This window comes from Heterocephalus glaber, unplaced genomic scaffold (genome assembly GCF_053883595.1).
Source record: "Heterocephalus glaber isolate CG9 unplaced genomic scaffold, H.glaber_assembly_v1.0 deba00001457, whole genome shotgun sequence".
Classification (NCBI taxonomy): Eukaryota; Metazoa; Chordata; class Mammalia; order Rodentia; family Bathyergidae; genus Heterocephalus; species Heterocephalus glaber.
In genome coordinates, this window is record NW_028258305.1 from 46,529,426 (window position 1) to 46,554,100 (window position 24,675).

The following is a 24,675-nucleotide window of genomic DNA, read 5'->3' on the forward strand; positions in this document are numbered from 1 at the left end:
TGCCCTTCTGAATATAAGCTTTCACTTTTGTTGCCTTTTAAAAAAAAATGCAGAACTACAGCATAGAAATTTTTCAGTGAAGCACAGCAGCCTACAACTACATGTATATGATACCTATCCTATATATAGCCATACGACCTATATAGGCAATATTCCTATGGATCATATTCAGATATAGGAAGATAAAGGTCATAATAATGTGACAAAGAATGCTCTGTCTCCGTTCAGCCTTCCTGTTGTCACCTGAAGTGTGATTACAGTACCTCCTACTGAATTCAATATACTCTCCTGTTGTGTGGAACATTTTCTTAGAAATGTCATTAACTCTCTTGGAATACTGATCACATTTTATCAGCTACATTGAAAATCCTGAGTCGGATTTACCATTCATTCAACAAACATGTTCCATATGCCTGCCATGTGTCTGTGCAAAAACATTAACTTTATTAAATGTTCACCATGGCTGTGCTGTATTAACTCTTCCTCATCCTCACCTGTCCCTCTCAGCCCTAGCACACATGACTTTGCTGGAGATCTGCTACACAAGGGCCTCCCTACACGGGTTTCTTTCCATCCGATCCTTGTACTGCAGCTCCATGAGCTGTGATCCTGCAGCCTCCGTGAGGAAGCCCCGAGACAGGTGGGTCCAGGTAAAGTGCTGCATCGAAGAACTGTAGCCACCGGGATCATACCTGTGTGTGAAGGAGGAAGTGTTTCCTAATGGGACATTCTGTCTTGTCTTTCAGCTTACGTTTTACTATGGAACTTCAGACTCTTGGTGTCCAACAAAGTACTATGAGGACATAAAGAAAGATTTTCCAGAAGGAGATATTCGACTCTGCGAGAAAAATATACCTCATGCCTTTGTCTTCCGTTTTAGCCAAGACATCGCTGACATGATTGCTACCTGGGTAAAGGATAACCTGTCTAAAATATAAATACCGATGCAAGAAACAAGCACCTGCAGCCAGTCCCTGGGTCAGTAGGTGTACTGTGTTTAGTAGGTAACTTTAGTTTTGATATTAGAAAAGAAAAGTTAAAAACCTCTTGCCTTAAGAGCTACCAGCTCCCCATGCTACAGGCTGCAGTGAACAGTTGGTGAACAATTGCATCTGTGATCTGAATGAAGACTTCTCTGCACAAGAAGCCCAGTGACACCCTACAGTGTGAGTTAGTCAGCAGGATCCTTGCCGACGAAAGAAAACCAAAGTGATTTGAATCGAGGCTCCCTGGGGGAAATGATGCTGTACTGACTAAAACAAGTGAAAGAGATCAGTGAGTGTGAGGCGTGTGAGATGGCAGCAAGGACACGCTCATCTCCGGGAGCAGGAAGTGATGAGCAGTGGCGACTGGTGGTGGACCTGGGTTTCCTTCGAGGGTGAAAGATCAAAATCCTCCCAGAGCAGCGCTGCACAGGCCGTGGCTGAGACCCTCAATGTGACTCGTGACCTGCCTGCATTAGACCAGAAGTAAAGTTCCCCAGACGGCACTCACCGACCCGCAGGGAGAGCCACTGAGGGCCCCGCTCTGCCCCTTGCTGCGGGGCAGCAGCAGGCCGTGTGCAGACTGTAGCCTGCGGGCAGTGGGCTCCCTGCAAGTGTCTCTCCTCCAGAGCCAGCAAGAGGAGGCCCCAGCTGTCCCTGCTCAGACGGGACACCTGCAGTTGCTCCTTCTAACTCGCAGTGAACTCCTGAAGGGTGGCTGTGAGCTAAGTACTACGCCAGCCGTTGATGACAGTAATATTCTTAGCTACTTGTGATTCTTCTGAAAGTCTCTAGTACATAATTTTTGGAAAGGTGTTTTAAGTTGCCAAGTAGAATATGAACACAGTTTTTTTCTCCACTTGCCTTAACTTTATTTGTTGGAAAGAAATTGTTTTGCCAGTGCACCCAAGTGAGCCATGAGGTGGCGTGCATTTTCCTTCCCTGGACACACTGAGCCCTGTGGAGAGGCAGCATCTTCTCTGGCGGAGAGTGGGCTGCCAGTGCGGCTGCCTTCCCGGAACTGACTCAATCTTGAAATCGTAGGGGCCGGTAAGTCCCACCAGCTGCAGAGACAGTTGAGGATGCGTTGAAGCATTCCATTTTCTCCTTCACAAGCACCCCCGGACATTATCATTCCTCAGGGACAGTGCAGTGCTGCCCTTCCTCTCGACCTAAAGCCCCTGATGGAAGACTCACCTCTGGTATGCTGTCCTTTGGTGATGACCTCTCAAAGGCGAAAGGCTGAGCCCCAGAGGAGGAGTGCTGTCCACAGGGAAGGACCAGGCCAGAGGGACGGGGCTGCATGTGGTCCCATGGACATCTGCATGGCGAGGCCTTCTGGAGAGCTGGCATTCGAACGAAGCCAGACTCGCGCTCTTCTGCTCGCAGGGAGGAGCTGCCACCAGCACACAATTAGGCACAGGAGCAAGTACTGGTAAAATCACACCTACTGGAAGGAAATAACACCCACAGCTGGCTTTCTAGATGCTATTTTATAACATTCCTCTGTATTTAAAAAATCTGCACATGGGAAGTTTTGTTTTTTAGAGTTTAAAAATGATACTCGCTCTTAGTTCCTGTTTGTCATCTAAACACCAAGTGAATTTTTGAAATAAATGCTTTAGCAGCACTTAGGATTCTGTCTGGCCTGATCCGTGTGTTGGGGACGGGAGCGGGATGGTCTGAGCAGGTGGCTGAGTTAGGCTCTGGTTAATGTGGAAGGCTGCTTTCATGTTGCTTCTTTTAGAGAGGGAAGGGGCCGATTTCAGGAGGCCTAAGCTCCCTTTGCTTGGAATGACACAGAAGACAAAAGCTGATAGACAGTGGATGAGACCCTCTTTCCAGAAGCAGCTCTGCCTGTGTGTTCGTCAGCACATGATGGGCTTTGTCGAACATGGAACTCCTCCTAGAACCAGCTAGTGCTGAGCGAAAAGCATCGAGGGCCGCCCTTGGCTTGAGCCACGCTTGCTCCCCGTCCGCACTGGGGCCCAAGAGACACCCCAGAGGGTCCCCCGCAGCCACCACGGCCTGGTGTGCAGGACTGCAGGGCCCTCTTGCCATCTTCGCTCCACTCCACCATGGCATGGTCTTTCTTCAGCATACGCTGTATTACACTAAGACAGTCCTGGATTGTGGGACTAAAGAAATACGGCAACTTAACACAACAGCTGGGTCTGAAACCGATGTTTTTGTTATCAAATAAATTTGCACAGTTTGGGTGGAGCCTGAGGATCAGCTGGGCATAGGATCCCAATGTTAATTTTCTGACTTCAGCAGTTGCACGGAGGAGAAGGAGGAGGAGGAGGAGGGCCTCTAGGGGCCGTGCCAGTTTACTCTCCAGTGCTTCAGGAGAAGATAATGTTCTGTGTTCTTGGAAACTTTTTGGAATTGCAAGATGGTTTTGGAATTTATACAGATAATTCTTTTTTTTAAAAAAACACCATGCTTTCTCTTGCATCTGCCTCTCAGTGTTTCTTTTCCAGAAAATAAATTCCTTCTAGACAGTAAATGGACACCTGAGTCCATATCCCAGACCTGCCATTTAGTAGGTTTGTGATGCTGCATAAAGACCACACCTCCCCGAGCTCAGCCCCTCAGATGGAAAACTGGGAGAACATCTTTACTTACCTTAGGTTTTTGTTTGTGGGGAGGATTTTTTGTCTTGTTTTTAATGGAGAAACAATGAGGTCACACAGGTAGCATTTAGCGTCTCTGCAGCAGCCGTGGAGAGGTTCAGTGGTGAGGTACGTGCCGTGGGTTCTCCACACTGCCCGGTACGATGGCTCCTGTAAGACCCCACACCAGCTGGCACTGTCTCACCCAGCTGTGCTTGATTCCTTTCGCTGTAGCATTTCTGTTTCTCTCGAAAGGTGACAGGGCGACCCTGCTCACTTGGTGCAGCTTCCCGGCCTCGAGCCATTCAGCTTCCCACAGATGCCTGGTGCTTTCGCATTTGACTTAGAAATGATGCCGGAAGCTTGGGGCATCCTTGTTCCTGCCTTCTCTTGCAGGCAGAAGAGGTGGGGACATACGGGTTGCTCCTTCCCTGAGAAGAGGAACTAGAGGAAGGGTCAGGCTAGAGCTAAGTGCACTTTGTGAACAAGTACATCTCTGAGGCCTTGAGCCGAGCCCTCCTGAGCAGGGGGCAGAAAAGCTTGAGTGTCGTCGTTGCTTTGCAAGGGGACTGTGAGTCCTGCCTGTGCCCCATACATGTGTGCAAGTGGTCACTTTAGTCTGGGGAAACAGCTGTGGGACTTGGTCTGGCCACTCCCACCAGCCCAAAGCTGTCTCCAAGCAAGAGTGGTGTGTCGCTTAGTGTGACTGGGCACTGGTTGGCACAGTTATGAAGAGCAAGCTCCGGGGGACAAAGCAGGAGGTGGCTGCGCCTAGGCCCAGAAGGACAGGTGGAACTTGGATGGTTTGGAATAGAGGAGTCAGATACAAATCCCCTGCATTGTCACTGTCGCCCACTCCTGGGGGTTCTGACTGCCCAGTGGACAGCCTGCTGCTAGGTGCAAAGGACGCGCTGCGCTCAGGGTCCTGCAGCTATTAGGTGACACAGTGAGACTCCCGCTCCAGCTTCCACTCCAGAGTCCTGGCTTCCTCTCCTTTTTCCTCTGCATCCTGCTGCCTCCTGGAGGCTGCAGCAGGCAAACCTAACAGTGGGGGCTGAGAAAGTCACATGAAGGCCAGTGAGGGGTGACTGACAGGAAGTGAAGAGCAGATGATGAGTAACAGGAGTTGTTCTGAAAGAAGCAGAGCTTTCTGAGGCAAGAGCTTCACCCGTGTGCTGGGCATCCGTGCCGTGGCTGCAACCACAGGCTGGCACTTTTGCCACCCTGCGTGGCCTCCTGGGGCTTCTCCAGACATCATGTGAGCAGTGAGCGGACTCACTGCTCAGCTGTGAGAGTGCCCGCCTTACCCCACCCGAGGCTGGGCCCAGGACGCCAGCTGCTCCTGCTTCCCAGAGAAGCGCCTCCCTCCCAGCTCCCACGAAGCCTATGGGAGCTCTCAGCGCATGCCCGGCGATACACCCTTGGCAGCCTGTGCATCCTTGTGCCCACCAACACTCCTTCCTGTCCCGAAGGAGAGTTCCTGGAAGATGGACTTGTCCCTGTCCCTGTGTTGCCTCTGCACTCACAAGGCTCAGAGAACAGGGCCTGCCACAGGAGTATTGTATAAATGCAGATCCTCGCTTGGTCAGACCAGCAGGAGATCTGAGGGCCTCATCTCTACGCCGGCTGTGTCTGGGGAAGCAGGCATGGGCACTTGCTGTTTGGCCCTGTGGTATTCTCCCAGCAGCGCATAGCACAGGAGGTCAGACAGACTCAAGGGCATCAACTGGTCCGTGACACCAGGGGATAACAAAAGAGCAGGCTGCCACACCCTGGGGCCACTCCTCGCCTCCGGTATGGCTGCGACTGCCCCTTCCGCTCTCCTGCGATCAGAGCCTCGGTGTCAGCAACTGCGGGGCACGTAGCTTACTAAGTGTCGGGTGCTAACTGTGCAGCACCTGAAATGGGGATCCAGCAACAATGCACGCGATCGCCCCAGGGTGGCAGAGCATTCTCATTCTGTGTGGCATCCCTCACACATTCTGGCAAAGGGGCCCGCGCTCACCACCTCATATGGGGACAGATTTCCTTGCTGGGTTAGTCTATGGGAAAATTCCTCTTCCCTGCCATGGGAATGTGACCCTGTGACTGGGCGTCCTTGACAGCTACGGGTGTGCGCGCACCTGCAGGGTCTCCCTCCCTCACAGAGTAACCAGAGTCCCGCCTCTGCAAATCCACCCAGCTCTGGCTCTGCAGCACATCTGGGCTTTCTCCTAGTGGCCACTGCCGAAGGCCTGTGCACCTGCATGTGATTAGGGCTCAGCAGACGCCTACAGCCTCACAGTTGACGGCTGAGCAGTGGTGACGTGTCCCAGGGGACGAGTTCCTCCCCAGCAGATGAATGTAGGTCCGGGGACACGGGCCCCATGGAGCCAGAACCCCACTGGGAACCACCCTCAGCTGCATTTTCACCTTGGCCTGCATGAAGATGAGCAGACTTCAGGGGCAGCCTGGGGACTAGCAGGGCCAGAGAGGAAGAAGAGAACCGTAGACGCCCCTGGCATCAGTCACTGCACTGCATGCCCTTAGTCTTGATCTCACCAGTGTTTGGAAAACAGGATAAAATGTTAAATGCTGCTGCTGAGTTTCCTTTCTCCCTGTAGCTGCCCTTTCTTTACTGAACATGGAGATCACTAGCTACAGAAGGCCGGGACAGGCCAATCACAGACTGAAAAAAGGAAAAACTGCCCTACAACTGTAATAAAGCATGACAAGACTACACTTTTCCATGGCAGGGTCACAGCTCGTGCATTTATTGTACCTGCCAAATGACTCAGTTAAAAGGGAAGCACAACTCTTCTTCCAGTAAAACATTCTTCATTTAGTAGTAATGAAATTCAGGAGCAGAACAAGAACATCATTTACCAGAGAGAAATCCACATGACCGCGGGGACTTGGGTTAACACCGCAGGAACACAGGATTCGGAGTGGACGCGTGCGCCATCACTGACGAGGCAGCGGTCACATGACAGCCTCATTAACCCAAGAAAGAAACCCTCAGGATGTCCTTAGTGAGGACAGGGCTGCCAGCTCCCCACAACTGCAGCTGTCACTAACCCCTGCCCAGAAACCCTGAAGGGGCAACGCACCAGCTTTCTCCTCCCCCTGCTGGGGAGTCGGGTGTTAGCGTGGGGACAACCAGGGGCTCTGTGTGCGAGAGATGCCGAGGGGTCCCCGCGGCATCACGTCCTTGTCTCAGGCAGGGCTACACAGAAGTGGCCCATCAAGCTCAGCATCAGACTGAGCTGGTTTCTCGGAAACCTGTCACTCGTCCTGCCCAGGAAGCTGCTCCAGCTGACTTCACACCTTGGGAGTCCAGGGGAGGGCCCACACTTCCTAGAGCAAGTCGGTCCTACCGCGGTGGGGAGCATAGAGAGACCGGAAGCCTTCCCCTTCCTCCCGGGTCGGCAGTGAACGCTCGCTCTACAGCTGTGACGCTCACCTCCCAGAGACTATGTCTCTGCATTTTGGCCCTCTTCTCCCCTGAACCCAGGTTGGTTTTTTACCTTCCTGTGCCATGTGGGGCCGCACAGGGTGTCCTTTGCCATCTCACAGCATCGAGACCCAGGGGGCAGCAGCTCCCTGCGGGGCCTCCGCCCCCCGACTGAGACACTGAGGTGGTCGGCATACAGACCAGCAGGGCCAGGCCTGTGTGGCTGCCCCTGCTTCACTGCAGCCATTCCTGGTCCCCAAAAGCTTGGCTGCTGTTCTCAACTGCAGGGCAGGACGGCACTGAAACAGAAAGGCCAGATCACAAAGGCAGAAAGACCAGTCAGGAGCAGCTTTCTGAATAAAATATTTAATCAGCGCTTCTGTACAAAACATTAGAATGGTTAATGATGAGGATACAGCATGTTTAACAAAAATATATACTGCTATGTAACAGACAGGAAAAATAGAGTCTGCTGTTTTACAAGCCATTTACATTTCAGTATGTACAATCTGTTTAAACTTGAAATACATATGCACACGGATTTATACCTGCCCTCGAAGGCTCCCCTGTGGGGTGGCCTGGTCAGGGACAGCACTTCAGGATGTCAGCCACGGTGGCCCCAAAGGCCAGGCTGGACAGCAGGCGACAGCCAACCTGCAGCTTGCAAGCCTCAGAGTTCTGCTCTGGCCAAATCAGAGTGGAAAGATGGCAACAAGGAGATTCCATTGCATCAAGTGAGTCTGTAAATCCTCCCCATCCTCCCTCTGTCTTCTCCTTACTCCCAAGCCAAGCTGAGAAAGTTGGTGTCGCTGCAGAATGAAAGGAACTTCCCCCTAAAAATAATTAATTTTGTCTTTAGCTGCTGAGGAACAGTGTGTAATTGAGACTTGATGGCATTACTGTCACTTTGAGTTCTGCCATGCCCTTAAAATCATAGTCCTGGAGTCATTACGTTTGCTTTTTAAGCTGCAGGGCACTCAGCACGTGCAGAATTTTGCTGCCCACCCAGGGCCTGCTTCAACAGCATCACTTCGTAAGCAGTGCCGGAGTTTGACATCAAACTTCACAGTGAAAGAACCTGCTTCTTTATTTATAAACATTCCCAAACTTAGCAGAATCCCCTGTGGTCACCTGCGGAAAGGGCAGGCCACAGACTGCACATGAATCCTTGCACAGCTTTTCATCTGGGGTGAAAAATTTCCAGCTAAAAACCTAAAATGACTTGATCACAATTCTTGTCAAAACACAAACGCTGTCTGCACTACAGTATAACGTGAAATACAAAAGTAAAAATTACCCGGAGGGTGCTCGTGTTTAACCTGTGATTTCTGAGGTGGAGAATGCCAGAGAAATTCCCCTCTCAAGTGTGTCCGTTCCTGGCTTTAGATACTTGCTGTTTCCCAGCCAGGAAACGTGTTTCCATGTTTCGTCCTGAGCTTGCTTTCTCACGGAACTGGATCATCATTTTCTAAACAGAACGCTAAATGGCTGACTTTCTCTGATTCTGATAAGCCCCAACCAAAAATGTAAGTTGCAAGGAAATAAGCAATGCTTTCTCAAGCCAGGGTGCTCAGCTCAAGCCCTCAAGGGGAACCCAGAATAGGGTATCATCTCCTGGCCTTGGCAGCCTTCAGCCTCTGAGAGATGAAAAGATCCAGCGAAGAACGAGGAATGCACTGTGCCATTCGCTGCTTTACAGACTCGCCCCCCACCCGCCCTTGGAGCCGGCCAGGGCTGCCCACAACCCCAAGAGCAGGCTGAGACTGGCCGGGCTCCTGGAAGGGCCTGCAGAGACCTCCGAGCAGCAGTGAGCAGGCTGTACTTGCTCAGAGCCACCAGCGCCCCAGCTGCAGCGAGGATGTCTTGGAAGGGACTAACCCGCCAGCTTCTGGTCAGCTTGTGTCTGCCTCTAACTCAGCAGCACTCTGGGGACAAGCCGCAGGAGAAGTCTCGTGTTGGCCTGCCACAAGCCTCTCAGCCCCTGGGGGCAGCCATGCCTCTCGATTCTGCTGGCCAAGTGTCAGATGGGCCTGGACAAAAAACAAGGCATCTCGCTCGTCCTGTAGTACACACAGGAGCTGGCACGTCACCGGCCACCACTGCGCCTGCTTCTGTTTGCCAACAACTCAAGAGGGAGTAAAGCAGAAACTCAAAAGCGAAAGGCCGGCTTCACCCTGAGGTGTGTACCACCCCTCCTACAAGTGCCTGGTCTGCCGGGAAGCTAGATGACTATTTCAGCACGCCTTAAAAAGGGTAAAAGATTCTGCACTCTATCTGCTCTCAAAGGCCCTCTCCAGAGGAGTTCCCAATCCTGTCTGCCGGGGGTGAAGGGTGCTTCTCACACCCCTACCAAGCCACCTGCCTGCAAACTGCCCTGCCTGTGAGAAACACGCCTCGAAGGAGATGCTGACGCCTCCTTGGCCCCGGAGAGGATGTGTGTGAGAGACACCAGTCCTGTGTGTGTCAGATGCTGGGGGAGGCCTGGACGCTCCTCCTGGACAGGAGGAATGGCCCGTGGCAGACAGCTGTGCCACCCTGCGGTGAGGCTGGTCAGCAACAGCGAGCAAGCCTTGCAACACAGGCAGTTTTCAGGGACTCATACCCTAGACCACCGTCGTGACTGCTGTGCAGCAGCTGCCACCGCCAGGAAGCACCAGCCCACGCCGAGTCTGGTGCTGTCAGGCCAGGCGCAGGCAGAGCATGGGCAGAAGAGGAAGCCGAGCTGGGGTACGCAGCCTCTCTGGAAGCCTGCATCCACGCAGGTGACGGGCGCCTGGGGCCTGCGGGGCGCCCCAGAGCCTCACGCTGGGCGCCCCAGAGCCTCACGCTGGGCCGGCCGCCCACGTGAGCAGTTCCCAGCTCTGGGCACAGACTAAAGACCAGAACTGCAACCAAGGGAGGAAGAAAAGTGGGCTCCAGCCTGAACAGTCGGAAGGCTACAGGCACAAAAGGCCAAGCTGTCTGAAAAACTCGAAGTAAACCTCTTTGCCTCCTCCTTCTGGAGCATCTGAATGTTAAACTCGGAGAGAAGGTCCGGTGTCCGCCCCTGGAGTGGGCTTCACCCAGGCTGGCACTGGGGGCAGGGTGCTGGGGACCCGGGGCTGCCTGACTGCCCTCCAGGGCCTCCGGGCCCACCCCGAGCCCCTGGGCCTGGCTGCCAACAAGGCACAGGCGTCCCGCCTGCCTCTTCCCAGCAGCGGCTCCTCATGCCGCCGGGCACACAGGTGAGCAGGGTAAGAGACGCCCCTCAGCCCGGCGCGTGCGCGGAGCTAGCCCCAGCCTGCAGTGGCCTCCCCGCACCCCTCACGCACGGCGTGGCTCTGTGGCCAGGTGGGGCCCTTTCCCAGGAGCAGCCACATCTGCTCCGCCTTGGAGCCATCTGAATGCGCTCTGGAGGCGGAACCCCGGGAACGCCGGGGCCTCCCTCGCAGAAGCAGAAGCAGAAGCGCAGGCACGGAGGTGACTTCCGAGGCCGGCCCGACCTCTCTCAGGAGGGCCCTCCGAGCCCTGGCGCCAGCTGGCTCCCTCCAGGCCGCCGCCGGCGCGGGCCACACTGCTCCGCCCCTCAGCGTGCAGAAGTCACCGTGGACCCCAGCGGTAGTGCCCCTCAGAACCGCCAGCCCCACGGGATCGGCCGCTTCCCATCCCAAAGTGGTGTAACGGGCTCACTTGTCTGCAGCCTCCCTTCCCCTCCCAGCCCACCTGCGGAGGCCCCAGGAGGGCCCTGCTTCCCGGCCAGGCGGCAGAACCCCAGAGGACACACTCTGAGGCCAGCAAGACCCCATGGCAGCTGCGTGCCTTCTCCTCCCACCGCATCGTGGGGAGACCAGACTGAGGCGCCGGAAGAGCTGGGCTTTGTGCACAAGCTGCTCTTGGACAGCATTCCGCTGTGCCTGGAGCTTTCAGAAAAGTCAGCCCCAGCCCCGGGGTTACTTTCCGCCCAGTGAGCCTGCTGCCGGGATAAGGACTCCGGGGTCCGGATCACTCTGCGGTGCCCTCTGCAGGGTTCCCCGGGGCCTGGCCCCTCGGGACCCGGCCCCTCAGGACCCATGGCCACGCCCACCCGCCCACAGCCCGCGTGCTGCAGGGGGACACGGTCTGTCTGCACGGGTGTCCGGGGATTCTGACCCTGCCCCACACCTCCCGCCCTCCCTGGGCCGCTTGGGCACACAAAGGAGCACAGCCAGGATGGCGAGGCCACCTCTGCCGACAGCCTGGCCCAGCTGCAGGGGAAGCTAGGACTCCCAAAGGCCAGCCTCCGGGGATCATGGACGTGCCCATCTGACAGTGCGGCTCTCCCTGAGACCCAGGTCTGGACATGGAGGAAGGCTCGAGTACCAGGGCCTGGCTGGTGTCTGGCAGCCCCGCAGCAGCCTGGGGCCCCAGCTGGCCTCCCCGCCCTCCCTGAGCAGGGACATCAGACCCTACGCCCTCCCTCACAGGAAAGCGTGGTCCAAAGCACAGTTCTCCCCATCAGAGTGGAAACTTCTCTCTGTTTTAACAGGGACAATTTGGTGAGCCACAGGGGTAGAAAGTGGGTGACACACAGGGTCCTGACACTCTGGTGGGGAATTGGGCAGGACTGCAGCTGGGGATTCCGAGGAGCAGATGGGCTCCTGCTGCTCACCCCAGCCTGCTCAGCACCACCAGAAGGGCAGACGGAGCATGAGCGGGGTGCTCTCCGCTGTGCCCAGGAGCATTTCCTCCTCATCTTGGCAGAGCTAATGTAGCCATGCCCTTGCAGCAGAACCTGCCTGTCCCATACATGGTGGCCTTTGTGGTCATTTGTACAAGGAGAGACGCCCTCTGGGAAATGCGCTTCCAGAAGACCCGGCCCCGGGTGCACACAGCTCCGGGGAAACCCCAGACCCCACCTTCCTGCTCTACAGAGCATGCAGAGGTGCAGCCTGGGGAGACGCAGAGCCCCGGCCCCTGCAGCGAGGCAGCACAGAAAACCCAACGCACACTTTACTACGGTAAATCAAGACATTCCCTGCCTGGAAGTTGTTTTCCCTACGTCACTAGAAATATCAAAATATGTGCTTCTGTCCAAAGATATTAAATACTCTAAAATTTCCTCAAAAAGTGTAACCATGATGTTTCATTACCTTCCTTTCTGAGCCTTGTACTGTGACAGCTTCTTAACACTGTGGTGCCATCTTCACTCTCTTCATGACAGCACAGCAATCCCTGCACAACTGTCCTTAAAATTACTGTTTACAAGAGGGAGGCGTCCCTGGCCAAGTCCACAAATCTGGGCTCCATCTTTGCCCAGCCACTAAAATAAGGCAGAATTATACCAAAATGGCCACTTTTGGGGGGTTTTTTATCTTAAGAGAAATAGTTGCATTTTCTGGTTACTTGAAACTACACACACAGCCACGGCATAATAAATTCACATTATAAAAACAAAATGTTAAATTTTGTTTTGTTTTTTGAGACAGGGTCTCGCTATGCAGCCCAGGCTGGCATCAAACTCAAGGAGATCCTCCTGCCTCAGCCCCCTGAGTGCTGGGACTACAGGCACGTCCCACCACACCCAGTGAAAATCTTAATTTTAAGAAGCAGCTACAGTCAGTATATGTGAGCGTTTTTACTCTTGGAGGAATTTTTGCAGAATGAAAATGACTCCAGTAGGACCTTAAATAAATTAGCTGTATCTAAATGTTTAGTCTTTCCTGTCTCCCGAGAGTGCACAGTGTAACCTCTGAGAATTAAAATAGGCATGAACTGTCCTGGACCTCAGCATGCAAAGGAGGGGTAGAATTAAGGCCTCTCTGGGGCCCTAAGGGGAAAGTGTAGCACAGATCTAAGCAGCACCTGGGAGCCCTTGGTGGGATCCTGCTCCTCTCCCAACCGCGGACCAAAGGACTCCGAGGTGTCCCAGACTCGAAGGAAGGAATCGAGCACATATGGAGCTCGCCTTTAGGTCGGCAGACAGCCCTGCCATCAGTAAGACCTCGGGCACACTTTAGGGCCCCAGAGCCAGGCCTGCGCGCCTGCTCCCCCCACACCAAGGCCCTGCCCTTCCGAATTGGCCCCAGGAGCTGCCAGCCCGGAGGGGGGCGCCTCCTCCTGCTCAGAAAGGTCTGGGTAGCGAGCGAAGTCCAGCGAAATCACTTCGGTGTGGCCTCACCTCCCGTTACTATCGCACTGCCAGAAGGCCCAGAACGCGCGGCAGACCCACTAGCTAAGTGCTCTCCTGCCGCGCGAGGGACTGCGCCTACCTGGCGGGCGCCCGAGTCCGCCGGAGCCGGGCCCAGGACGCGCGAGCCCGCTGGGCAGGGCCCTAGGAAACGGGGCGGCCGCGCCCCTTTCCCGCGCCAGCCCGAGCGCTGGTTCCCCGCAACCCTAGGCGCTGCGCCTGCCCCTCTCGCCGGCCCAGGTCCTGCCCGCTCCACCTCGCCCCACGTCTCCGCACACTCGCTGTCCTTCCCACTTTCTAGAGCGTCCCAGCCAGCATGACAAAGGCGGCGCTGGCCTGGGAAGACAGCAGGGAAGGTCGGAGATGCGTGCTTGAGGCAAAACTTCCCCTTCAAGGGGAAGCAGCACCACAGCCAAATGGTACAGCCGCGGAGAAGGCCGTCCGCCCGGTCCGGGTGCACGCAAAGCCCAGCAGGGCTTCCCCGCCTCGGGGCCCAGTGCGCCGCCGGGCCGGGCCGGGCCCAGCCCTCTCCGCCGGGCCCAGCCCTCTCCGTCCTGGCTCGGTCAGTGCCGGCTACCAAGCCTCGGAGACGCACCCTCCCCGAGCGGTGGCCGGCCGGCCGAGGCGGGATGTGTGCAGACCCCACCCACGGGCTTGGGGCTGGGGTCCACGGCAGGCGCGTGCGCGCGTGCGCTCCGGGGCAGCAGGGCCAGATCCAAGCGCGTCGCGCTCGGCGCCCACCGGCCGGCCGCGGAAGTCCCGGCGCGCTACCTGCAGCCGCAGGCCTCCACCACCATGTCCTCGTACTGCTTGTAGACCACGTTGTTGGCGGCGTCGATGTAGAGAATGCTGATGGGGCTGAGGCGCGCGGGCACGCAGCAGGAGGCGGGCGCCGCGTCCGGCGCCATGGAGTTGAGCAGCGTCTGGATGATGGCGTGGTTGGTGGGCTCCAGGTGCGAGCGCAGCGGGAAGTCGCACGCGCCCTCGCAGTGGTAGGCCTCGTACTCCAGAGGCGCAATGATCCAGTCGTCCCAGCCCAGCTCCTTGAAGTCCACGTGCAGCGGCCTGCGGCTGCAGCGGCTCCGGCCCCTGCGCGCGTGGCCCCGGCCCGCGCCCCCGCCACTGCCCTGCGCCGCGCGCGTCCCTCCCAGAGCCGTCCGCCGCCGCCTGCGGCCGCCCGGGACTACCCTGGCAAAGCTGGCTCCGGGCCCCGGGTCGCGCGGTGGCTCCGCGGCCAGAGCTGTCCCGAGCGCGCGGGCCTGAGCGCGGATCTCCCGGAACAGGCTGTCTTTCCTCTGAGTGCGGGAGGAGACGACCAGCAGCGCGCGCTCCTCCGCCGCCGCCCCGCCGCCGCCCGGCCGGCCGAAGCCCAGCAGCCGCGGCGCCAGCGGGCTCCACGCGGGCCCGGCCACAGCGCGCAGCAGGAGGCAGAAGGCGCGGGCGGCGCGCGGCCCGCGTTGGTGGCTCCGCACTGCGTCCGCCACGTCGAACACCTCCCAGCGCCCGCCGTCCAGGGCCTCGGCCGCCCGCGAGTGCAGAAGGCGCGGCGCGCGCGCAGCTCCCGGACACGTGGACAGCAGCAGCAGCGGCGGCGCGGCGGTGGCGCGGCCAGTCCCGTCCGGCTCCCGGCGCAGCACACGCAGCTCGGCGCCCACCACCTCGTCGGCATCTGCAAGGCTGGACACGTCGAACAAGAACCGCTGGCCCGTCTCGGCCGCCGATTCGTCTGCAGGAGAGCGACAGAAAGAGAGAGAGAGGGCTTAGTGAGCGCGAAAGCCGCGGGATCCCCTCGTCCAGCGCCGTCCTCAGAGCCAGATCCAGGACCCTGCAGCCCGCGTCCCCTGCAGCTGGGCCCCAGCGGAAGTGCTGCCAGCCAGGCCGAGAGTGAAGGGGGCCTCGGTCCCGCCAGGGATTTAGTTTACGGAGCCACCGCCACCACCTCCCACACCCGCGTCACCCCTGAGGCAAGACCGGAGCCCACAGGCGGAGCCAGGACGAAGGCCACCTGGTTCTGCTGCCCGGAGCCACAAGCACAGGCGCGGGGCTGGACTCTAGGGCAGGGGCGCACAGGCCAGACGGCGAGGGGGGCGCCTGTTTCTGAGCTCCTACCGCTGCGCCCCGCACTTTACTCCCAGGCGGGCGGTGCCCCAGAGCCGCGGTTCCGGAGTCCTGCCGTGTGGAAGCGGAGTGTTCTCCCCTGGAAACTTTCTCCTCTTCTGATCTTTCTTTTCCCCCAACCTAGCCTGGACTTCGCCGCCGACCTGACCGCGGTCTCTCTAGAAGGCTGGGCACAATCGTCCTGGAGGGGAGCGGCGCTCGCTGACAGACCCCAGAGTGCAACCTGGCTTGGCCCAGGGGACCCCAAGCCCAAAAGGTCTCAGCAATGCGAGCTGCTGGTCGCCACTGGGAAGCTCGGGCGTGCCTCCGGCCTCGGAAGGAGAGGAGAAGGCGGCAAAGGAATGGAGGAACCTTCTCCCTCCTCAGAAAACTTGGGCCCGGGATGGCCCTGCAGTGAGGGCAGCGCCCCGGGTCTGCGTTTCACTTGGGCTGCATGCGGCGTATCTCAGCCTTGGGTTTTATTTCTGGTCGTGGGCACTTTTTCCCTTTGGGGTTTAGGAAAAAGTTTGAATTCCACGAAGCGGCAGATAAGGCGCTCCCTTTGAAGGCTCATATGGTTTCGTTTTGTCCCAAAGTCAGAGAGACCGTGCAGGCCTCCCTCACCAGCCACGGAGCCAGGCCCTGAGCCTGAGGTCTATATTGGTGTGGCTGTAGGCCCCCAGGGACCTCAGCAGCCCTGCTCCTAGGGAGGGAGGCAGGCAAGCACTTCCCGCCCTGCCTTCCCCCAGGGCTGGCCCAGTGCTTCCTCCAGCCTTACCCTGGCTTCACAGGCCCAGGGCCAGCCACCACCCTCCCCCTGGGGACAGGAAAGGTGGCCTCTCTGCCGTGCAGCCACGCGCCTCCCCGGGAGTGCATTCAGCTGGTCTGTAACAGCGGCCGACCTGCTGGGGCCCAAGAAAGCCTGGCGCCTTTGCCCAGGCCCCTCTCTGGCAACCGGGAGCCCAACAGGGAGAGGTCTGGCTCCGGCCGGCCATGCCAGGTGCAGGACGACTGGGCTTCCTGGGCCAGTCCAGCGTCCCTGCAGGGCCGCGGCCGAGGCAGGCCTCAGCGTTGGTTCTAACAGACCCAGGGAGACGTCTGGGCCCAGGTTTCCTTGTACCCCGAGGAAAGCGACCCAGGCCACAACGTGCTCCAGCCTGAGCCCTCCGCACCCCAGGTGTGCAGAGTGCGGTGGCTCCCAAGCCTCACACCAGCAGCCCCATCTGTTTCTTTCCCTCCTGCTTTCCATGCTAGGTCTCTAGCTGCACAGAATGAAGATCAAAATTACGTGCATTTCCGCCTGAAATGAGTTAAAATTTCCCTATCTGTCTGCTTTCACGGCTTCAATGGAGATTAATAAAATCCAGGTGGCACCCGGCACCACGCACAGCCTCACGCACGCACGCACGCCCTGCTGTGGGAGAGGCCGGGGCACCGTGCGCGGTGAGGTGGGCGCTCCTTCCCGCGCAGCCCTGAGGATGGGGCGTCCGCTCCCCTCCCGCCATCAGAGCCCTGGACCTGCGCCCTCACAGGGCCGGGCAGCTTCCCCCACACAAGTCACTGCCACCGGACAGTCCCCTGAGGAGGGACCGCCACCCCGTCTGCATCCGGATTCCCCCGGGGCTCCCCCAAATTCGTGCAACCCTCAGCAGACTGGAACCGCAGAAGCTGCAAGAACGCAGCCACCACCTCCCCACTGCCCAAAGCCCCCGTTCCTGCCGTCTTTCCCCTCCTAAAGCTGGGGGCCAGCAGCCGCTCCGGACCCTTCCCCGAGAAGCGGATCGCGCGCGGCCTCAGACTCCCTCCTCGAGGGAGCCTGCCGGGCAGCCAGGGCAGTGCCCCTCGGCGGGCCAGGGACTGCGAGCTCGGGCTCGCTGACCCCAGCCGCCTTCGGTTCGCCCTCACCCCGAGGCGGGGCCTTGCGAGGCCGGCTCGGACGGGACGGCCGGGCGCGGAGAGGCCGCCTACCTGGGGTCGCCTGGTCTGCGAAGCCGGTGATGGTGTCGGCCCGGCCGTGGCCCGAGGCAGCGGCCGCCCCCGTCGGAGCCCTGCCGGACAGGCCGCGGTACAGCGCCGTCATGAAGTGGTGCGGCACCACCGAGCCGTTCCTGAAGTCGGGGCCGGCGGCGCGGGCCCCCGACTCCGCGGTGGGCTGCACAGGCGACGCGCCGGGCGCCGGGACCGGGACGAGGGTCCGCCCGCCGCCGCCCCCCGCGCCCCAGGCCGGCCCTGCCCCCGCCGCCCGGGGCACCGCGGCCGCCTCCAGCCCGAAGCGGGGGCGACAGGCGCTCAGCAGCCAGAGGCAAAGCGCGGCGGCGGCGCTCGGGTCCATGGGCTCCGCGGCTCCGGGAAGTCCCGGCGCCTTTGAACATAGTGTTTAATAACGGGCAGTGTGGCCGCGAGCCGCCGCCCCTCCTCGCCCACCCTCCTGGCCCGCAGCGCCCCCTGCCGCACGCTCCGGCCGCGCGCTCTCGCCCCGCGGGTGTCCCGGCCCCGGGCTCCCGCCTCCCGTCCCGGCGCGCGCCCCTCGGCTCGGGACCCGCCGTCGCGCGGCCGCCAGCCTCTGGCCCCCTCCTCCGCGCCCGGTTCCCCAGGGCCACAGACGCCTCCGTGGGGCGGCGGGAGAGCTCGGCCACCAGGGGAGAGAGCTCGCGCGCACGGGGAGGCCGCCAGGGCACGGCGCGCGAGCACAAAGGCGCGTCCTCAAACACGGCCCCGGGCACCCCTGTCCCACCGCAGCCCTAACGATTGGAGCGGGCGGCCGAGACGACAAACCATTGGAAGGAAAGGGTCCAAGCCCTTTAAGGAGTTCGAGAAGTGCAAGGGCAGCTAGAGCCGAGTCCTCTCGTCCTGCATGTGGCAACCTTCCGCCTCCTGCTCTTCAGGGTGGCGCCGTCTAACTGAAACCAGCTACTGGTGTGTCCTGGTGGCCAGAAGCCAGGAGGGCGACCACGTGGAGCCCCCGGGTGGCGCCCAGGTGCATGTCGGGAGGAGGGTGGAGAGGGGACCCAACCATAGCTGGGAGGGGAGGATCCTGCAGAGGGGACCCTCGGAGAAGTGAGGCTGCTGGCGAGTGTCCGCTCAGCCTCAGCCAGCCAACTCCCAGCGTCTGGGCAGTCCGAGTGCCTGGGCCTGCGGATCCCCAAAGAAGGTTCCTTTCCTTTAAAATCGCATCTGCTAGGGAGCTTGAGATCCAGGCTAGGGCGGGCGTTGTGACCACTTGGAGCTGGTGACCAGCGTAAGCATGGGTCCCAGAGCTCACTGGGCTGCCCCCACTCTGACCCACGGAAGAGGCCCGGACAGGCTCCTGAATCCACTGAGTGGCCATTTCGTCCCCAGCAACCTCTCCAGCACTGCTACCGGCCAGCGCTGGCTCGCCTGGGGCTTCGAGCCACCAAACGCTCAGGTTGTTTGGGGTTGGAAGAAGAGCCTTGCAGTCAGTTTGGAAGAGGAGAAAGCCCCAGGATAGTGAGAGAGGCTGGGCTGGGCAGGAAGGTGGTCCTGGGCCGATGTCTGGCTGCCTACAGTCAGAGTCTTCCAGGGACCAGAACTGGTGCCCAGGGGCAGATGGGCTGGCTGGGGTGACCGGCAAGGCCCTTGGTCACAGGCTGCCCAACACATGGGCCAGCGCCGTCCTTCCAAGGCAGCCCCTCCAGCATGGTGTGGGGCACGCTCCAGGTCAGCTGCACCACAGTCTGAGCCAACGCCGGCCCTGCACTAGGCCTGACTTGGCCGTGACCTCCGCCAGCGAGTCCCTTGCCTGTCTTGGCTTCTGTCTCCCCAGCTGTAAAGGAGAGCGGAGGCCTGGCAGGTCTTGGCACGGTGGCTGACAAGTGCTTTCTGATTACACCAGGACACCCCTGGCCTGAGGCCGCGCTGGGGCTGAGGAAGAGGGATGGACTCTTGTCCTTTCTGTCCTCCGTGGCAGCAGGCCACATCACGTTCCTGAGACTGAGTTTCCTCACCTCGCCCTAGGCAGTGTTTGTGTGCCTGGCATCCAGCAGGTGCAGAGCAGGCCCAGTCCCAGTATGTTCTGAGGTCCAGGGTGACAGTGGACACTGGCAGGCTCTGGAGGACACTGCCTGAGGCGGCTGGTGCTGCTGCCCGGGACCCAACCTCCCCGACCTATTTCTTTGCGCCATGAAGGCAATCAATGATCCTTCCCTCCTTCTCTTCATGTCTTCTTTCAGGTAAATCTTATCACCAGGTTCCCTTAGGAGATGCAGCCTCAGTAATGCGCAGGACAGATGCAGAGTCTCGGTGGACAGGAGAGACAGTAACCGTGAGAGCCCAGAGGGCTCAGGGGGCAGCCCCAGGACTGATGGGAGCCACCCAGAGGGAGGGCAGAGGTCAGAGAGGAGGCAGCTGGAGGGTGTGGGGCCGTGCCAGGCTCCCTCCCCGCCATAACCAGCGATTTAGCCTTCTGTTATCCACCCACTGCTCTACACAGCCCATGGCACTTCAGCAGCACAACTGCCCTACCCTGTGAGGTAGACATTATAGCTCTCATTGTGCAGGAAAATTGAGTCAAGAGAAGTTCAGTGCCTTTCTTGAGGTCACTTGAGACGGACAGAGCCTGGAGTGGCCACAGTCTTTGCCCGGGATGGGACGGTGAGGGGCCTTGGCCCCCCAACTCCCTCCCCAGCCCCAGCGGAAGCACAGTGCTCCCGCATTCCCTCCTGGGCCCCCTGGAAGGTTCTCGGCAGAGAAAGGAACCCTGGGGTTCCTCAGAAGATCATGGAAGTGTCCCAGGGGACACCTTCCGGCCACTGCTTTCGGCTGGGAGCTCACAGCACGGGCCGTGGGAAAATCTGTCCTATCTGCAACAGGGCCCGCCTGTGACTGGGATCCTGCAGCCCAGGATGAGCACCCTCTGCAGTGGAGACGAACTGCACACTCCCTGTCTGTCTGACATCCAGCCCTCCGGCTCCAGCAGCGTCCTGGGTCCTGGACTGCAGAAGCGAGCCTGGCTCCAACAGCCCTGGGCCAAGGCAGGTTAGGGCCCACCTCCCCACCTCCAGGTCCTTCTGTTGGGGACTCTGGCGTGCATCCTCGCCTGCGGAAGCTGGCGGCTTTCTCTGAACACCAAGTCCAGATTCCACCACGGAAACCAGGATGTGAAAGAACCCGCAGGGTTATGTAGACTCCCATGCCATGCCAGGGTCCTGACACAGTGTTTGCTCTCTTGCCCTGGGTTCATTTGCATCCCAGTTTTCCGCAGCCTGGATTTGAGGCAGCTCTGCGCTCTGTACCTGTGAGAGTCACGCCTCTCAAAGGCAGCCTGCACCCTGGGGGGAAGCGTGTCACCTGGCTCGCGTACTTACAAGTTAGATCTGCATCCTTCAAGCTAGACAGAACTGAGGCACGGAGTTCACCCCCTTGCCATGGTCACCTGCTGAGTGGCAGAGAGCCCACTTAGGCAGAGAGCCCGCCACTTAGAAGGGGTCTTGGATCGTGCCAGCTGCAGCCCCATTGATGACCTGCAGATACTGGGCCTTGGAGTGGCCCAGTGGCAGCCTGCTCTGCCCCGCCCGAGTATCCTGCCGCACCCAGGCAGCCAGGCAGCCTGCTCTGTGGCCCACACTGTCTACAGGGGGAGGTGGAGTCTCCAGCACCCATCTCTGACAGTACAGCCATGCAGGGCCTGGGCCCCTCCAGTGAGCCTAGGTCTCGGCTCAGCACCATGCATGGCCTGCAGGTGAGGGGTGCTGGGTCAGCCTGTGCCATCTGTCTCCTGCTGGGAGTGCTGGGCCCTGCCAGGCACCAACTCAGCCTCTGACCGTGGGCTGTGAGACTGCCCTTCCCGGCCTTCCCCCCAGGTGATGACATGTCACCCAGGGCCTGCCCGTGCCAGGTAGACAGAGGAAGGAGGCCCGAGTCTATCCTATGTGGACCCAGCACGGCCTGACTGCTGCTGAGAGAGCCGGTGGGGCCTGGGTGGGTCTGGCTGGGAGGAGGAGTGGGGAGACGTCACACAGACATCTACGGGTTATCTCTGGGTCCGGCTGTGCCGGTTCCTCTCAGCCCGAGATGGGCTGCAAGCAGAAAGACCAGGAGTAGCAGAGAGGCAAGAAGCGTCCAGCAGGCTCAGCTCAGCCCCCTGTAATGCCCAGGACCAGGCTTCCTCAAGCTCAGGCCACAGCTAGGGCTGCCCTGGTTACCCCCAGCAACAGCTCTGGCGTCCAGACCCTCGTCTCAGAGCCCTTGGCTTTGGGACAGACAGCAGAGGGCTGGCAGACACTGCCACCTGCTGGTCGCAGGCTATAGCAGCACCGTCGTGTGGCTGAGCTCCCTGCCGCCCGCGTACCAGGACCAGGCCAGTCTGGGACTCAGGAGCAAGGGCCAGGCCCCTGCTGTGACTGAGCTCACCGGCCTGTAAGGCGGACTGGAAGATGAAGTGGCTGCGTGCCAGAGGAGGACCACAGGGCAGGTCATGGAGGGTCTGCTTCCTGGCCACCTGTCTGCTGGCTTTGTGACCTCCGTGAACGTGGCTAACTCCAGTGGGACGGCGACACCCCTGATCTCACGTGCCACAGAGCAAGTGGCAGGAAGCAGGGACAGTCCTCCTGGCCCGGCTTGGTAACGGCGGCTTTCACTGTTTTCTGGGGAGTCCCGGCGTGACGACTAGGAGGCTGGTCCCTGCCCTGGCCTGCCCTGCCCTGCCCTCTGACCTCCTCGGCGGCCGCAGTGCTCTGGCTCCCCTCTGTGATGTGGCCATCACAGCTGAAGTGCTCTGAATGTTCTGGATTAGGTCCCCGTCAGATGTTCTTGGGGACGTTTGTGGGCACATGAGGTTAAAGAAAATCGGGAATAAGCGCTGTGACGCTCTCCACGTTAATGTGGAGTGTCCGGGCCTCAGACTTGGTCTAAAGATCTGGGTTTGTGTTTCAGGCAGCACAGCGATTAAAGGAAGGAGACAAACTTCAGCCTGGAGGACCAGGACCAGGGCGGCAGGTCGGGAGAGAGTGGGAGAGGCCCGAAGCCGGTGCTCCCGTCCGGTCCAGGATGAGGCCTCGGGGCAGCTGGCAGCAGAAGCCCCCCTGGGTGCGGCAGCAGAGTCTAGGGGAGCGTCACGCGGCCAGTGGCCTGGGCATCAGTTTCGGGGACCGTCTCTGGCCTCTGGCCCACGCAGCAAAGACGTCCATGAACTTCACCGCAGGAAGTGACCTCTGCAGCTGCCCTGAAGAGGAGGGGCACTGACAACCGGAACTTGTGCCTGGGTCCTGCGGCCCCACCACCTCCCGGTTCCTAGGTGGCTGGCCCACCCCAGGGATGCACTCAGCAGGGCGAGACCTTCCGCTCCTGCTCCTGCCCTCCCAGACGCCTGGGGGCTTCTCCTGATGGCCACAGACAGGATCCGGATGCTAGTAAAAATGTTGGGTAACAGACCCACAATCCAAAAAGGCCTCTGTAAATGGCACACTAACAGGGAGCAAGCACTCTAAATCTCGGGGTAGCCAAGCTGAGAAAGGTAAACTCCTCTGTGGAGGACTGGGCCACGGCACTCCTGTACACTCTGGGCAGGAGCGTAAACTGACAGAGATTTTCCAGGAGCGATTCGACCGCATCGGGGTTTTAAAGAAGGGACTCTTGTCCCGGCACTTTGACTTGCAGAAATGTAATTTAGTCTGTAGCTGTGCTTGTATACATGATGATAAGTATACAAGGATTAAGACAAAACCTGAGGTCAGAGTAAACACTGGAAATGATGTAACGGCAGTGAATACGGAAGGGCAGATAAAGCATGGTCCCGGGTCACTGCAGTCGCCATTGTCCTGCCGTAAGAGGACTCAGATTTTGTGCAGGGTGTGGAAAGGTACCACGATGTGTCGCATCCAGGTACAGGGTGCCTGAGAGAGGGCAGCAAAGACAGATGCCCTGTGGTCCACCCAGAGGAGAGCCACACTGCTGGATGCGTGTCTGTCACTGGCACCATGACCCAGGCACATCTGTCCCCGTCTGCCACCCCAGGAAGCCCTCTCTCCTCTCTGCTTGCATTTCACATGATAAAACAGCTCTCTGTGGAGCGCTTCATTGTCAGTATCAACACAAACCCATTCTGCCCATGGTATACTACTGGAAAGAGGAATGGTGGATCCTGAGAATGAAACAGAGATTCCAGAAGCGAATAACCATGCTTGAAATATGTCGACTATAACCATGCGGACAGCCTCGGGGAAGGGAGAGATGACTTGCTGGGCAGAAATTACCAGTGAATAGCACTGACCCCCGTCTCATGAGATAGGCCAAATTAATGTCTGCTGAATGGAATGATGATAGAGAACAGAGCCTTGAGGGGGCTATCTGGAGGGAATATGAATATAGAGCCCGGACAGGAATACTGTTCTAAGTATACTTTCATTGTCTAAACCACCAGGAATAATGTCCACACTTGAAACGTCATAAAAGTCTTCAAACATACATGTAAGAAATTCTAAGCTCCGAACTGAGCTTGGCCGAACCTTCAAACTTGGCATCATCTGTGGCAGAGGGCCCTGGTGTCAGGTGCCCGGATGTGAGCCCCAGGATGGCACACCTGCCAACGGTCCAGCCACTCCAGGCTGACCTGGAGGAGCACTTGAGACTCATCCAAGCCACTTCCACAGCATCGGCTTGGGCTCTTCCAAGATGTCAATGTCATGAAAGGCAAAAAAGCCTGGGAAACAGCTTTAAAAGAAAGGAGACTCAGAGGACAGGGCTACCGACGCAGGCAGGGCCTGCAGTCCAATTTCTGAGGGAGGGAGGGACGCAGTTGTGAATAAAAGCCCTTTGCTGGGACACGGGAGAAACCGGGGTGCGGGCTGCCATTGGTCAGGGCCACATCCCAGCCTGCTGGCTGCTTTGGAGTCATGCAGGAGCGCACTCTTGTTCTAGTAGCTACCTGGAGCAGGCTGCCTCAGACAGCAGGACCTGGGGAGAAGCCTGGCCCTGGACCCAGTGCAGTGCCAGCTGGAAGGAAAGGGCCATCCCAGACCCCCAGCGCCCGCCACTGGGACTGCAGGAGCCAGGTGAGCGGAGCCAGGCAGCCACCCATGAGCTCCTGACTGGCCCGAGCTTCAGACCGTTCCAGGATAAAGGCTGCAGAGGGACATGGCTCTTCCTACTGTCCCTACTCCCATGTTCCTGTGAGGTGAAACCCTCTGCCTGCCGCCCTCCAGAAGCAGCTCCTATGGCCGGTGCCCGCCTCCGGTCCCCCCGCTAGGCCGGGAAGGCGCCTCCTGACCTGTTCCTCGGTGCTGCCGCCCTTCCGGGCCCGTCTCCATGCTTTCTTGTGCCACTGTTCTAACAGAACCCTGCTACTGAGTCTGCCCAGAACCCACCTCTGCACCCACCACTCCACACCCAGCCAGGCCTCGCTGCCCACAGCCCCGAGTGGTGGGTGACGGTGGCCTGTGTCCAGCA

The 24,675-nt window shown here is 59.1% G+C and overlaps 2 protein-coding genes across 3 annotated transcripts in view; one reads left to right on the forward strand and one right to left on the reverse strand.

Annotated features, from left to right (window-relative positions):
* Ldah (lipid droplet associated hydrolase) overlaps nucleotides 1-2,620 on the forward strand; it is a 112,489-nt gene extending 109,869 nt beyond the window's left edge. For both annotated transcript variants that reach the window (XM_004839069.4, XM_004839068.4), the window contains one exon: nucleotides 747-2,620. In XM_004839069.4, the coding sequence (XP_004839126.3) occupies nucleotides 747-938 (192 nt within the window). In that variant the 3' untranslated portion in view covers nucleotides 939-2,620. The remainder of the gene's footprint in view (nucleotides 1-746) is intronic.
* Nucleotides 2,621-13,674: 11,054 nt separating this feature from the next.
* Nucleotides 13,675-17,608, reverse strand: Gdf7 (growth differentiation factor 7). Its single transcript, XM_087216252.1, has 2 exons — nucleotides 17,242-17,608; nucleotides 13,675-14,902 (listed from the first exon to the last, which is right to left on the reverse strand). Exons 1-2 carry the CDS (start codon nucleotides 17,603-17,605, stop codon nucleotides 13,944-13,946), a joined length of 1,323 nt encoding a protein of 440 aa, XP_087072378.1. The 5' UTR covers nucleotides 17,606-17,608; the 3' UTR covers nucleotides 13,675-13,943.
* Between the last annotated feature and the right edge of the window lie 7,067 nt (nucleotides 17,609-24,675).

What these genes read in the sequence shown, in the direction of transcription:
- Gdf7 (XM_087216252.1), bottom strand. Translation starts at nt 17,605, where the DNA reads ATGGACCCGAGCGCCGCCGCCGCGCTTTGCCTCTGGCTGCTGAGCGCC. An exon ending in CGCAGACCAGGCGACCCCAG is followed by an intron (nt 14,903 to 17,241) that starts GTAGGCGGCCTC and finishes GCTCTCCTGCAG; the next exon opens with ACGAATCGGCGGCCGAGACG.